We start from the raw sequence: 14,645 nt of genomic DNA on the forward strand, positions 1-14,645 counted from the left end.
AAACTTGTATTTTAATTTGAAGTAATATTTCACAATATTGCTTTTACTATTGTATTTTTGATCAATAAATGCAGTCTTGGTGAGCAACAGAAACGTCTTTTAAACATCTTCCTGACCCCAAAATGTCAAATAATAGTGTGTATTTATATGAAATGCGTGTGTGACAATTTTATTAAGAATAATGTCTATTGTAAAGCATAGTAAAAGTTGGCATTAGCTATTCATGTTAAAATTATTTTTACACTGATGTAGAAGGATGTTTTGGAAAATGTCACATGATAAATGCATTACTTTGTGAAATATGCGCTTGCATTGCACTGTGATCGTGCGGGCTGAGGACAAAAAAGAAACTAAAACAAAAACAACAAGGTCAGTACACTGCAGTACAACATCACACAGCCATTGAGACCAGCAATCTTGGTTTTATATACAGTATATATATATATATATATATATATATATATATATATATATATATATGTGTGTATATATATATATATATATATATATATATATATATATATATATATATATATATATGTATATGTGTGTATATATATATATATATATATATATATATATATATATATATATATATACACACACACACATTTATTTATTTAATTATTTATTTATTTTTTATTTATAGCACTGATCCTATCCTGGAACAGCTGGTTTGTTGAGTGAGAGGCTTTAAACTTTTATGAGTACTTTGTGTTCTACATATAATGAAATGAGTGGAGACACACTCAGACGTCTTATTTAGATCGAGACATTTATTAGAAGAAGTGACAATGTTTTGCACTTGAGCACAAACAGCACAAGGTTTAATACACCACCTAACTGTGCTCATAAAACACCATACAGACTTCTTTTCCATGGATGCCTGTTTAAAAACAATTGCACAATACTGCAAATTATTTAAACTGAGAATAACATTAACATTATCAGGACAATCTTATGTCAATGAAGGCACAAATCAAGACAATCGCAAGTCAGAGTTTAACAAAAAAATGTACAGAGCAACAAATAGCCATGGCAACGTACAGAATATAATACAAGACGCATTAAATAACACAATTTAAATATGTAGTATATCCAGTCAAGTTTTCTCAATGACCTATAACAGATATCCTATAGGATAGACATTCTTTTTCCAGTTAATTTCTTATATATATATTTAAATGGTTACACTGTACTTCATATAAAACTGCCACATTGACGCTTAGGTTTACAGAAATGCCTTGTACTGTATCTTAATGCAGATTTTAATATTGAGCACATACTTAAAGTTTAAAGCTAGACTGTAATAGTTCACGCTTAAACCACAGTAAAAATGCCACATGCAACCAATGTTTTGAAAGCCTGAGTGAGCAATTTAGGAAATTAAACTACAGGAACAACCAAAAATGAACAGAATGTAGCAGAAAAAATGGCATAGTATCTTCATTTTATCTTGACATGCCATTGTATGTTAAACAATAAAACAATTGCACATGCACAATATATACCACTTCCTGACGATTTTACAGTTTGAGACGTGACCTTTTGATTCCCATTTTTTAAAGTGAAAACTTTTCAGTCTTAATCTTTGTTTTCATAATCTACTGCCTTACGAATATGCATCTTTTAACACTCTACCTTGTTAAAAGAATAGTTTGGCATCTCTTTCCTGTCTTTAAAGCCATGTGCTGTTGAAACGCGGGTCATTTCTGGACCAGAATTACACCGTAGGTCAAAGCTTGTCTTTCCACACTTTCATGCTTCAGGGAGCTCATATAATTGCCCGTGTGTGCTAGCATTGTGTGTGCGTGTCTGTGTGAGAGAGAATGTACGGTATCATAACACTGATACAACCTTTGCCCTTTGAACTTTCCTGTGCTTTGTGTTGCACTAGTTGCTCTCTAGCTGATCTCAGAGATATGTCAACATTTGCATGGCTCTCAGTGTAGTTTTGGTACCCTTTATAACATCTTATTACTTCCCTTAAAGTACCATGGTACAGTGAAAGTAATATCACTGCACTTTGATATATACCATAGGGCATGCTGAAATTAACATTATACTCCAAGGCAGAGTTATTAGAATGTGGAATTTCATTGTATTTTGACATTTGTTTAGTTAGATTTTTTTCCCCGCATTTTCATTTATTTTTTGTTAATTGGTAGTCATTATTTGTATTATTTTAGGGCTGCCAAAGTTAACTGGCCTTTTTTTTTTTTTTAAATAATAATAATAAATGAGCTTTTTCTTTTTTGTTTTCCAACAATACCATGGTAGTACCATGATACATGTAAAACAACAACAACAAAAAAAAAACACTGTAGTACCTTTTGGTACTTTTCTGTAAGTGTAGTCAAAACAGTTTACAAAAGAAAGCCTAATAAAGACAAAATGGTCTTATGTTTTGTATATTAACCATACATATTTTCAAATTCTCAAAGACATTTATTTCCTTTAAGTCTTAGCATTACTGATGTACTGCTGTGCATGTACGTCACTGAAATTGCTGGTATTATACAATGAGAATTTAAAATACAGCTGTTCAAATGGCCTTTATCTAACACTTTTCATAATGCATGACCTGTATCGATGTAAAACGCTGTCCCATAAACTATGAAATGGCCTTTCAAAATGTTTTTGAAAAAGTCCATGAATGACAGATAAATACAGTAACTTAAATAACACAATCCCAGCTGTCATTATGTGCTGCATCTCGGAGAACAGCCGCTTTAAAGTGCTACCGTTGTTCCCCCTCGACTGTCGAGTCTAAAACGAGAATATCATGAGAAATGCTCATCAACACAAGTTGGTGAATGGAGATTTGAAATGTCCCGCTTCTCGACCTGTAAACATTTACCCAGCAGCACTGTGATGAGAAGGACAAGCTGGGAATCATTCACTCTTCCAGTCTCTTCGCCTTTTTGTCCAAGTCTAGCCTAGCTGGCTGCTGATGTCCAGGGCTTTCTGGTACACCTGGGTAACATCATCCAGATCGCCCAGCAAGGAGAAGCTCCCATTGTCTCCAGGGGAACCAGGAGGGCTGCGGACACCCTTTCCACCAGGAAGGGGCACCACGGTCTGAAGACTCCTGAACCCAGCCATCTGCAGCAAGTCTTCGGCCGACAGCGAGCCCCGGATGTTGGGCTTCGGAGAGGCGGGCGGCCAGTCCAACCCCATGCTGGAAAGACCCTTCTCCTCGTACAAGATGCTGGAGGGTCTGCTTTGGCTCCGTGAGCCAGTTGAGTCTGCCTGGGCCTCTCCATGGACTCCCACAGCACTGTGTGTGGAATATTTCCCGTTACGCTTCAGTATACCTTTCCTCCCGACAGTCCGTTTGGGTGGGGAGCTATTCGGAGGCTGCACAGTAGCGCCCCCTAACAGTTCGGAGGATTCGCTGCGCTCCGGTGAGGAGTAATACCCGGACTCACGCTGCTGATTGTTTTTCAGAATACCTTTCTTGGGTAACATGGACACCATTTTGGCTGGCGAGCCACCCAGGGTGTCTTCTTGCTCTGGACTTGAGCCAGACTCGACATCTCGGTAGCAAATGGACCTTCTGAGCTCCACTTCGCACAGACTCTGGGACCGCTGGTCTCCACTGGTCGCCCGAGTCTTCAGGATGCTCTTTGGTCTTTTAAGGCCTGGCTTGTCTTCTGCAACACCCCACATCCCACCATCGTTCTCCTTCATGGACTTTCTCAGACGCCGGGCTGGAGACAAGGCTGTATTAGTACCATTGTTAGTGTTACCAGGCTCTGGGCATTGAACTTTGCCTGGACGGACCTCGGTGCGGTTCTGCCAGTCAATGAAGCGGGCCAGCATGGGTGAGCTGTTCTCCCTTTGCGTTTGGCAGTCGCAAACGCTGGTCTTCCAGCCCCAGTTCAACCACCAATGATTTGCAATGTCCTCAACTGTAGCCCTGCGATCTGGATTTACCATCAACATCCAGCGGATCAAACCACGAGCGTCTGAATGAGATGGAGAGATTTGAACTCGGTCATGTATCTTAGTGAGATTTGGGCTTAGATGACTTAGAAATGTATAGTGAGAAGAGACATACCTGATGACTGTGGTGGTTCTCTGTATTCTCCGTTGCTGATCTGGCGAATAAGTCTTTGGTGGTCTCCTCCATCGAAGGGCATTGTTCCGTACACAAGAGTGTATAGTAATACGCCCAGCGCCCAACTGTCAACCTGTCAAAACAACACCACACTGATAAATTGGTCCACATACAGTTTTGGAAAATGGTTTATGGAACATTTACAATGAAAGTTGCATTTAAATAAATAAACACCAGTGTTAATTCTTGCAGGGTTTTTTGTTTGTTTGTTTGTTTTGGCCATAATTTTTGTTTTGTATATGAATGAAAATATCCTTTAAATTTAATAATATTAATTAATTTGTGAGTTTTATTCAAACTATTATACTGTTTTAAATAACTATTTTAGTTGATGAGTTGCTTGAAATTACACAAAACAAAATATTATATAATAAATATTTGTAATATAACTCATAAATGTATATACATTTTTATATTTAACATATAAATTTACAAAATGTATATTATATTTTATATAACATTACATTTATATTAACGTTTAGTGTGTTATTAATTTAAATGATGATATTCATAATGTACTAACAATTTATATAAATTAAATATATTTTCAGAAATAAAATGCATAATGAAAAAATATTATATTACACACAGATTTATTATATTTATATATTAAAAGATGTATATTTATATATATTTACACACACATATAATTTAATAGAAAATGACAGCTTCACAGACTGGTTAACCTTTGTTCTAGTTGAACATTTGCCGGTAAACTGTTTTTTAGCTGTCATTTAGCAATAGATTAAAAGGTTATGTTATTTTATTTTCCTGCCTGGGCCACAAAGTCAACTCCACCTATATTTATGAACATTTAATCAAGCTGTCATTGTACACCTAATGTATGAGAACAATAGGTAATCTCACATATATCTGCACAGTAACTGCCATCATAATTCTTGCTCGTTATTTAATAATTTCTCGTGCCGACCTCGTCTGACCCTGCTGCACCTCTGCTGATTAGCCAAGGGTGCAGGCAAGGAATGAGGAGGTAAGGGGAAACAATGGCTGATTACAGCGCAGGAAACGTCCACTCCCCGAACTCCAGACCTGTCTGACCCTGAGTAGATGTGAGGAGCTCTGTGATTGTTGGCCTTGATCCACTGATCTCTGACCAGCGAGAAGAACGCAGCCTTTCCCATGGTCTCCAGTTATGTAAGGATGATTGAGGGACCAGGGGGATCTTTGTGAGTATGTATGATTGAATGTCCAGAGGCCTTTAGAGTCTTGCATGTGTCATCGTACAATAAAAACCGGAAAAAGTATGGGAATTTTGATATATTCCTGTGTTCCAGACAGGCTTTGTGTTTGGCTATTAAATATTAGCAACCATGAAGTGGCTGTAAGAATGCTGGATATCCTGAAAATAGCTTTGAGATTAGTCCTCATTCTTTTTGGCAAAGTCTTTGTTTCTCATTGGATTATGGAAGATGCTGGGTACACTGACTGACTGTTAAGCGGTTTCTGTGGGGAGTGACTGAGTTTGGATGTGGAATGAGGGGTGGTCTCACCTCCCTCAGATATAAGTGGAAACGCTTTCTCTTTCTATTATCTGTTTCTGTTATCTGTGTTTTGTTCTCTCTTATCATTTCGAGACAGGATATATGTGATTGTGTTTCCTAGCCCACATTTTTTTAAGGTGAAAAATGAAGGCCTCTTAATTGGTAATACAGGGTTGCATAACTGGAGAATATTAGTTCATAATGTACCTCCGGGCCTCTATACGGTCGTCCGTTCACAATCTCAGGGGAGGCGTACAGCGGGCTGCCGCAGAATGTTTGAAGAAGCTTGTCCTTGTGGTAGAGGTTGGACAAACCAAAATCTGCAATCTGAAAGAAAAAAACGAGTCAGAACAGGCTGATATTGAGTAATAAATCACTAGAGGAAAATCAGGACGTACCTTAATGTTACCGTTGTCATCCAGGAGGATGTTTTCCAGCTTGAGATCTCTGTGTACTACTCCGTTCTGTAAGACATCATCAAAACCATAGTTTTCAGATCAACTTCTGTCTCATAGGCATCATAGAAACATCACTTTTTATGCTGCCACCTAGTTTTGTCATAATTGATGTCCTACAAAACACTGTAATGAACAATAAATACGTTGCTGTTCTTTAAAGACATCAATATTTAATGGAAGGGAAAAGTGACATTTCCCTTCATCCACTGTCAAATGGCCTGATCTGTGTATCTCCACCCTCCTTTCCGGGACGACCTCCTTGGAATCCCGCAGCTGAGTTGATGACTGTATAGAAACAAAGGCCAAGCCCAGGCTGAATTCCCCCAGGGCGTTTCATTTTCCAGCTGACATGGCCCCGGGTACCGGATGACACTTTGTACTGATCTATAGGGATACTCTACTTTAATCCTACCCTTAAACTTTAAAAAACTAGAAAAATATGCTCTAAAATGTAAATTAAAAGGGAAAACAATGAAGAAATATGTGCTGGATCAATGCGAAAGGTCAATTTGAAGTATATCACATTTGGAAAGTGGGAAAAATGGGAGATGAGGAGGGGTTTGGCACCAGGACAGAAGAACACAGCTGCTCTCTGGCTTCACAACCTTTCACATTGAGACGTTCTTGGAAGTTTAGTTTATCCTTCTCATATCATGTCAAGTCCTCCTCAGTAAATCATTTTATTTACTCTATAGAGAGCTCATGTGCGGCTGCACATGAGCATTGCACAGATCACAGATGTCAGTTGTTTAGTTTGAGAGGATTTAAGGTACGAGACACTGTGCTGTAATGTAATTGTAATCACGGTTAAAGGCACGGTTAAAGCATCGTAGCTGCATAAGGTTAAAGGCAAGAAATGCAATAGAGCCTATTTTTACAATATTCCAGCTGAAAACCAGTTTAAGCTTTGCCTGGTTAAAGCTAGTCCCCAAACCTGCCCAAACTGGCTAGGCTGGCCAAGCAAATGTTTAGCAGCTCTATTCCAAAACCAACCAAAAAACAAATAAGACCAGCAAACTGGCTTTTTTCCCCCTCTTTTTCTTTCACCAAACAGTTATTACATAAGTAATTAGGACACTTTTAAAAATATATATAATTTAAGAAAAATTATTAAAATTAAAAATTTATTAAAAGTAAAATTTGTTTTTGTGATCAAACACATTAAATGGAGAATTTAAAATTTATAGAAGCATCTGATTATCATCCACGGCTGAAACTAGTTTTTTATTATTTCTTGTTCATCCATAATACAGAAAAACGTTGTCTTCATTTTTTCACCTAGTTTGAAAGATCATACATTTTGCATATGCACTTCAGTTTGCTCTCTGCTAACATATCTTCTGTATGAATATATAGTCCAACCAAAAATGACACTTCTACCATCATTTACTCACCCTCGTGTAATTGTAAATTTTTTTTTTTTTTTTTTAATGGAACACACACAGACAAAGTTATTTAGAAGAATGTTTCAAATATTTTTGCCTATATAATGAAAGACTATGGGGTCCAAAATAACAACTTTCATTGTATGGACCAAAAAACCCACAATTTTCAGAATATCCTCTTTTGTGTTTGATATGATATGAAGGTCAGCAAGTTAGTTTTTAATTTATCTCATCACACGGTTCCACCAGCTCCACCCTCACCTTGTGACAGTAATGAACAGCAGAGACAATCTGTCTGAAGAAGTGTCTGGTCTCCCTTTCGCTGAGCTTTCGGCGCTCGCTGATGTAATCGTACAGCTCGCCCTTACTGGCATATTCCATCACGATCACAATCTTATCCTTATTCTCGAACACTGAGAATAGAAGCAAATACAACAGCGGTTGATTAGATTACCAAACATCATTGCATTATAGGCATATGCGTGTTAAAGCGACAGCGCATGGAAATGAAAACAGCATATTTCCATTACATGCGGCTCTCTAGCTAAATCTCTCTGTCATTGACTGTTAACAGTTTGGCTCGAGCTTTGGTTGGGCCGTTGCCAGTATGTAGGAGTGAAAATCGCCAGCGAGTCTGGCTTTAGTCAGGGTCATGGCGATTAGGAGCTGTCTTTGCAAGCAAGACCACAACTGTTAACAGGTGTTAAGTGCAGAGAGGAAGCGAGATTTGGTGTACGTGATCTTAGATGGAGTGTAAACATTCCCATTCTAAGAAAAGGTACGTGTTCTTAGTAGCAGCTCTTAGATTAATAGCCATCATTTAAGCCAATCAGAGAAGTGTTTATCTTGCAAATCTGGATGGAAAGAGTCAAGCTGTTGCTCCATTCAGATCCTCCTTCACCTTCTGCAGATACAGCATGAGCATCTCCATAGTGACCCTTCATTGTGGCTGGTTGTCACAGTGATGGTCAGTGGACCAAATAGACAATGAAGGTGGGTTTCCTTTAACTCCCTTGGTGTCACTCTCAACAACGTGTATTTGGACACCAGTTGAGTGTCTAGGACTAGCCAGGCTTGTTGGAATAACCTTTGAAAACCAGTTAAGTTCACGTTCAAGACATCCAAGTAATTACCTCTCTCGGCTAATCCGTATTAGACACAGGAGATTAAGCACTCTCCGTTTTGGCACAGACTCTCAGACCGATCCAGGGTCAGTAATAATGACCCCTGGCTGAGAGCGCAGCGTGAGTCCACAGCCGTGGCGTCTCCCTCTGTCAGCGTGGAGATAAAGTAGCTTTGTTTTTAGTATCGCTGCATTCGGGGCCTAATTTGATGGGTTCTTGATTTATGTTCTGAGAGGCAAAGCTACATGCGTGGGACATTTCAAACATGCTGATTGCTGCAGGACTGTAATGGCTTCAATGCATTTGCTTCATCTCCATTAGAGAGTTTACACCCCTAACAACGTTGTTGCCTGATCAACACCCTAGGGCTAGCAGGGTGCGGTCAGGTCGCATAAATAAAACGTGAGGGCAACTGATCTAAAGATGATTGGATGTTGAGAAAAACCACACTTGGAAGCGAAGGGTGTGGAGTTTACACATGTTGAGAATCAAAGTTGAAGGGGTTTGTAGACTTTTGATGTGTGCTCGGTTTATGAATACATTAAGTAGAGTTGTGGTGTTTCAGTGAGCGTGTTTTACGACTAGCAGTGCGAAAAAGACCTACCTTCGTATATAGAGATGATGTGTGGATGGCGGAGAGAAGACATGACCTCGATCTCTCTGCGGATGTGCACCATGTCTTGTTCATCTCTAATCTTCTCCTTTCGGATGGATTTAATCGCCACCTGAGAACCAACAAACAAGTAGATTCAACTATGTGAATCCTATTTGTAGCACGTTAGCGTTTAGGCAAAGTACTATTAGTTATACTTTTGATTAGAGAAACTAGAAAACATTGATGGATTTCTGGTTTAGTAGCTCGATTTTTCAGTTTGATTGAGCAGTATTGATGAAGATGAGGGTCAAAGGTTAAAAAACTCTGATTGATTATATTTGTGTTCCAGTGGCATCCTGGCTCGGGGGTCATAGATCATAGAAACAGAAGAGCCTTCTCCCTTTTATGGTATCAAGGAGTTCACAGGAAAATAACTTCCTGTCTTAGGCGGTCAGGTGACCCACAAATTTGCTGAACTAACAAATCTAGAAGTAGTAGCACTCTTTTTATTTAACCTGCAGAGCGGTTTAATATAGCGGGCTTGGGTTATAACAGTTAACTAAAACTAAAATACCAAAAAAAAAAAAAAAATTAAAATAAAATTGAATAAAACTTACACTTATTTTATTTCAGATAGTTGCTACGTCAACATTTATCATTTCATTTAGGTTAACTTGAAGTAAGAAAATAAAACTAAAATCTATATAGACCTATTTAAAAAGGACAAAAATACACAGCAAAACTATATTAAAAAAATCAAATAAAATTGAATTCAAATTAACAAAAGCTACAATAGTGTCTCTTTTATAATAAAATATTCATTTTTTCACAATAAATAATTGTCTAAACAACATAGTATCTTTAAAATAGTGTGATAAAATACAATAAAAGTAATTAAAATAAATAATGCAATATGACATTCTACAGTGATATTATGCTTTAATTATTATGAACTATGTAGATACAGTCATTTATTAGATGCATAAATCATATAAATAATTTTATTCCCTATATTAAACTTTATTTCAGCCTTTTTTTTTCTTTCAAAGTTCTGGAGAAAGATGTTTTTTGTAAGCTAAAGGCAAAGACGGTCTAGATCTGGAGTTAGTGGCTTAACCTTGAGTGAAAATAGGTTTCTGTGAAGGTGAATGGCTTTTTTGGGAGAAGGCGCACCACATGAGTTATTTTTAAACGTCCCATTTACCAGCTCCCAAACAGGCTCTATCACAGAGCCGTCAGTGTTCAAAGGCCTGCTTTCAAAGAACCTCTTTTTTTATTTTTACCTCTTTTTTTTAATAATGCAATGTTATCTCGAGCATAAATTTTTACATTTTAGTGGCTAAAGTTAATTACTTAATATCTTAAAAGTCTTATGCTTGAGGATGCTGATAAGATTTCTGCCTTGCTAAGTCTGAGTGGTCATGAGGAAGGATTAAAGCTGCAGGAAGTTTGCAGCATGTTCCTCCACTGACTCATAATACATATAGAAGGGGACGTGGCGCTGACAGAGCTGACTTCCTGTCCACCCAGTGCAGTTCACAACCCTGCCAACCCAAGCCTTTTAGGGACAAAATGGTGTTCATGCAATGTATTGTTTTCTTGTCAGATGACATCTGCAATGCATGCATTGCATGTTACAGCCTTATCAGTGACTTATGTAAGACTCATAGTGCAGCGCTTGTGATAAATGTATTTAACGCGCCACTTGGATATGATCTGTCTGGTTACAGTCTGGTGTTTGTCGCTAGGCTGGTGGATGGTTTTAAAAAGGCTGTAAGTTAGAGCCAGAACGAGTGTGAGTGCATGTGTTAAGAGCCACTTTAGGACCTCAATGTGATATAATGTCTTATCCTCTCAAACTTTACCCTAATTACAATGAAAGCATAAACTAATTAAAATTGCATCGCAGCAGACGGCCACACAGGTGATTTTTTTTACCTCACTGAAGGAAGCGCACATGGTTGAGCGGTGTTGTTACCCAGCCTGTGGCTACAGATCATTAAACCAACCTGCGTTTGATGCCTTTGCCAGCTGGCTGTAGGCTTTGCTCTTCTCTAACCCCTGGCTACAACTGAAGCCTTCTTATTGTCTCCTAGACATAGACCAGCCCATTGTCTGAGCCTCACACAACAGCTGTGTTGTTTTACCTGTCCGCCGTTTAAGGGGGAAAAGGGAGCACCTTTACTCACCGGAGCACTCGAGCGGAACAAAGTTTTGGAAAAATGCATCATAGAAAATTGAACACAAAGGAGCAAAAAAAGAAAACCAGTCATTGCATTTGTTGTTTCTTTGCAACTTCCTCTGCCTTTTCCATCTTTCTTGAAAACTCTTTTCTTAAAAAAAGGAAAATTCTTTTTTTTAAATGAATGGAGCAAGCAATCCATAAACACTAAAATACTGACTGTTTCAATGGTATAGCTTGTAATAAAAATTTTGTGACCAAAAATGCTTCCAATATCCAATTTTACTTAATTGCCATGACAATGTAACTCCTAAACCCATAAAATGACTATAAGAATGGCAAAAATTACTTTTAAAAATAATATACAACTTTTAACAGTGCTTTCACAAAATTTACATTTCTGCTTTTAAATAATCTAAATGTTGGACCCATTTGCTTCCACTGTAACTATCTCATGCCATGAACTAACCTAATATTTAATTTAATTTATTTATTTATTTATTTTTGGCATGTAAACATGTATTGTATGTAAATTTGTACTCAACTTAATATTCCTTTATATATGGTAAAATCCTGGTTTATGCCTGAGATAAAGTGTTTATGCCTGTCTCTCTGTATAAAATATATAAGATCGGCTAAAGAGCATGATTATAAAGAAGCACAATCAAACAGACAATATATATGTTCTGTTTTAACTCATCCCACAAAGTTATGAATTATTTCCTTTGCCAATAGCATGAGTCATGCATTCCTACATTCAGCCATCGGTCCATTCAGACAATGAGCATGGACTGTGACTCCAGAATTTTTTCAGTTCGTACTTCGTACATGCTACTTTATGATCTGCCCCAGTCAACAATGTCTACTTGTCTTTTTTTTCCATCACCAAACTCCCATTTAAATAACAAAGCAAATAACTAAAGCTCACTCACATGTGTTGGCAGGGAAAGCCGCATATGCTGGAACATTCTTAAGTGCGAAAGTCATTACCATACAAACACTCGAGTTTATCTGCACCCTTGGTCATCAACACTGAAAACACAACCAGTTGTGTTGATCTCCACAGAATCACACTGTCTAAAGTTTCTGTTTAGTCGGACGGTGTTAATTCTGAGGAAACGCTCATAAGTGGTTTCCGTTATTAGGTTACCAAGTCCCGGGCGTGACTCTGAGAGCATCCTGCGCTCAAGCAGCTGTTGACATCAGGCCACATTTTTCGCCCACAGCTCTGACCCAGGTCCATATCTGCCCCACTCAAGATGCAGATCTGTCTCGGGATTAATGCACTGACCTAGTTCCAAAACAGAAGTGGTTTATCCTAGTTTTTCCAACTTATCTTGTTCTACAGATGTTATGCATTTTTTAGCAATGGTGGTGAGCCTAAAGCGATACATAAAGGAGCTTATGGTACTTGCGACATATACCTTGCATGCTTTGAAACCTTTGACCTGCTCAACTTCTAGGTGACCTAAATGAGCTGACCCCTGTTACTGAGGGACGGAAGACAGCACTTGTCCTGTGAAATTGCGCATGTAATGATGGCCATTAAGGGTGCATTTACTTTCACCAAAGTTTCAAAGGAATGTTTAATCAGGTCAGCTGATATCAAGTGAAACCCACACAGCATCTCCCATATGAAAGGATAATCACAAACGAGATCTCTTTAATATTTCTGTTCATTCCAATAGGACAATGAGATGAAACAGAAACATTCTCTTGTCTTCTACTTCTACATGATTACCCTTAAGATAAACAGACATTCAAACACTGAGCTATAAAATGCAGATGAGTTGCATGAACCAGTTCATTTGGTTTTGGAAGAATTAGAAGAGTCTTGAAAATTGTGGTGTTTTTTCCCCATCACTCTTAGAAATAAAGGTTCCAAATGGGGATTTTAACAGTGATGCCACAGAAGAACCATTTTTGCCTCCCCAAATAATTATTTTCTTAGTGTGAAGAACATGTTAATAATCTAAACAACATTTTCACTATAAAGAACCTTTTGTGGAATGGAAAGGTTCCATGGATGTTATAAGTTCTTTGTGGAACCATACATTTTAAAGAATTTTAAAGTAGTAGAAACATCTGAAACGAAGTTGATACCTATCTAAGGACTTAATAAGATCTATTGAGCTTTGAAAGAGCAATTTTTGGGTCATTGCATGTTTGTCAACTCACCACTCGTCCAGTATGCCTCTCTATGGCTTTCTTCACTTTTCCATATGTTCCTTTCCCGAGGGTTTCGAACAGCTCGTAGCGGTGCTTCAGGTTGTGTTTGTGGTGATGTTTCTTCACGCTGGAGCCTCTCCGTACACCGAGAGCGGCTGGCATCTCTCCTCCGGGATAGTCCACCGGTAGAGGCTCACTTTCATTCGCTCCGTTACTCGCTAACTGGGATGATTCCGTCTCCATGGTTTCCTCAGTGTCCAGATGATCGGTAAATCTTAAAATCGGCGCTCAGCCGTAACAGAAAGTCAGAAATATCCCGAACTCGGTGTTCAGTCGTTAGTTAAGCTAATGACTGGGGTCTGGGATTTGTACGGGCGTCTGAGAAGAGCGACCCGTCAGTCATTCATGGGTGAAGTGCTCGTCTCGCCTCTGGCAGCTCAAATACGCGCGACTCCATGCTTTACACGTCCATCCCACTACCGGCGCGTGTTCCTCCTCCCCTCTTCTTCCCTTTTCTCCAGAGTAAAGACTGCAGCAATAAAGAATGCAGCCTGGATGAAGCCGGAGGCGGAGTTATAAGTGCAGGTCTCTCTCTCTCTCTCTCTCTCTCTCTCTCTCTCTCCCTCTCCTCTAATGGAATAATGGCATAATGGAGAACACTTAATTGTATTTTATTAGACTTGGTCAGTGCTTTCCCTTCATCACTCTCTCTCAATTATTCTTCAATTTAATGTGCTTTATTGGCATGACGAATAACTGTACATTTCTAGGACTAAAGCATTTCCAGTTGCATGCAATAGCCTATACATGTGTTTTGCAGCTATTTATAGTTAAAATGATTACAGTATAACAATAATAAAAAAATATGATTCAACTGAGTAGAGCAACAGTATTGCTTATTATCTCTATTAAAAGTTTGACATCATTGACATGAAAGTATTTGGGTATTTTAAATATTTAAGTGCTTAAGTACAAAAATAGACAACATGGAAAATAACGTGATAATAAAGTGAGAAAAAACCGAAAGTTAAAAGAATAAGCGTCAAAGCAAATTAATAATAATAATAATATATATTTTAAACAAACAAACAATAAAAAACAATAACA

General features: G+C 38.1%; 1 protein-coding gene across 1 annotated transcript; it reads right to left on the bottom strand.

The window, feature by feature from the left end:
- Nucleotides 1-760: 760 nt before the first annotated feature.
- On the bottom strand, nt 761-14,069 carry LOC306861911 (NUAK family SNF1-like kinase 1). Its single transcript, XM_079404395.1, has 7 exons — nt 13,548-14,069; nt 9,197-9,317; nt 7,730-7,881; nt 6,024-6,089; nt 5,833-5,952; nt 4,064-4,196; nt 761-3,971 (listed from the first exon to the last, which is right to left on the bottom strand). Exons 1-7 carry the CDS (start codon nt 13,779-13,781, stop codon nt 2,935-2,937), a joined length of 1,863 nt encoding a protein of 620 aa, XP_079260521.1. The 5' UTR covers nt 13,782-14,069; the 3' UTR covers nt 761-2,934.
- Between the last annotated feature and the right edge of the window lie 576 nt (nt 14,070-14,645).

Source organism: Barbus barbus (assembly GCF_936440315.1).
Source record: "Barbus barbus genome assembly, chromosome: 42".
Lineage (NCBI taxonomy): Eukaryota > Metazoa > Chordata > Actinopteri > Cypriniformes > Cyprinidae > Barbus > Barbus barbus.

What these genes read in the sequence shown, in the direction of transcription:
- LOC306861911 (XM_079404395.1), bottom strand. Translation starts at nt 13,781, where the DNA reads ATGGAGACGGAATCATCCCAGTTAGCGAGTAACGGAGCGAATGAAAGT. An exon ending in CATCATCTCTATATACGAAG is followed by an intron (nt 7,882 to 9,196) that starts GTAGGTCTTTTT and finishes TTCTATTCTCAG; the next exon opens with TGTTCGAGAATAAGGATAAG. An exon ending in ATGACAACGGTAACATTAAG is followed by an intron (nt 5,953 to 6,023) that starts GTACGTCCTGAT and finishes TTTTTCTTTCAG; the next exon opens with ATTGCAGATTTTGGTTTGTC.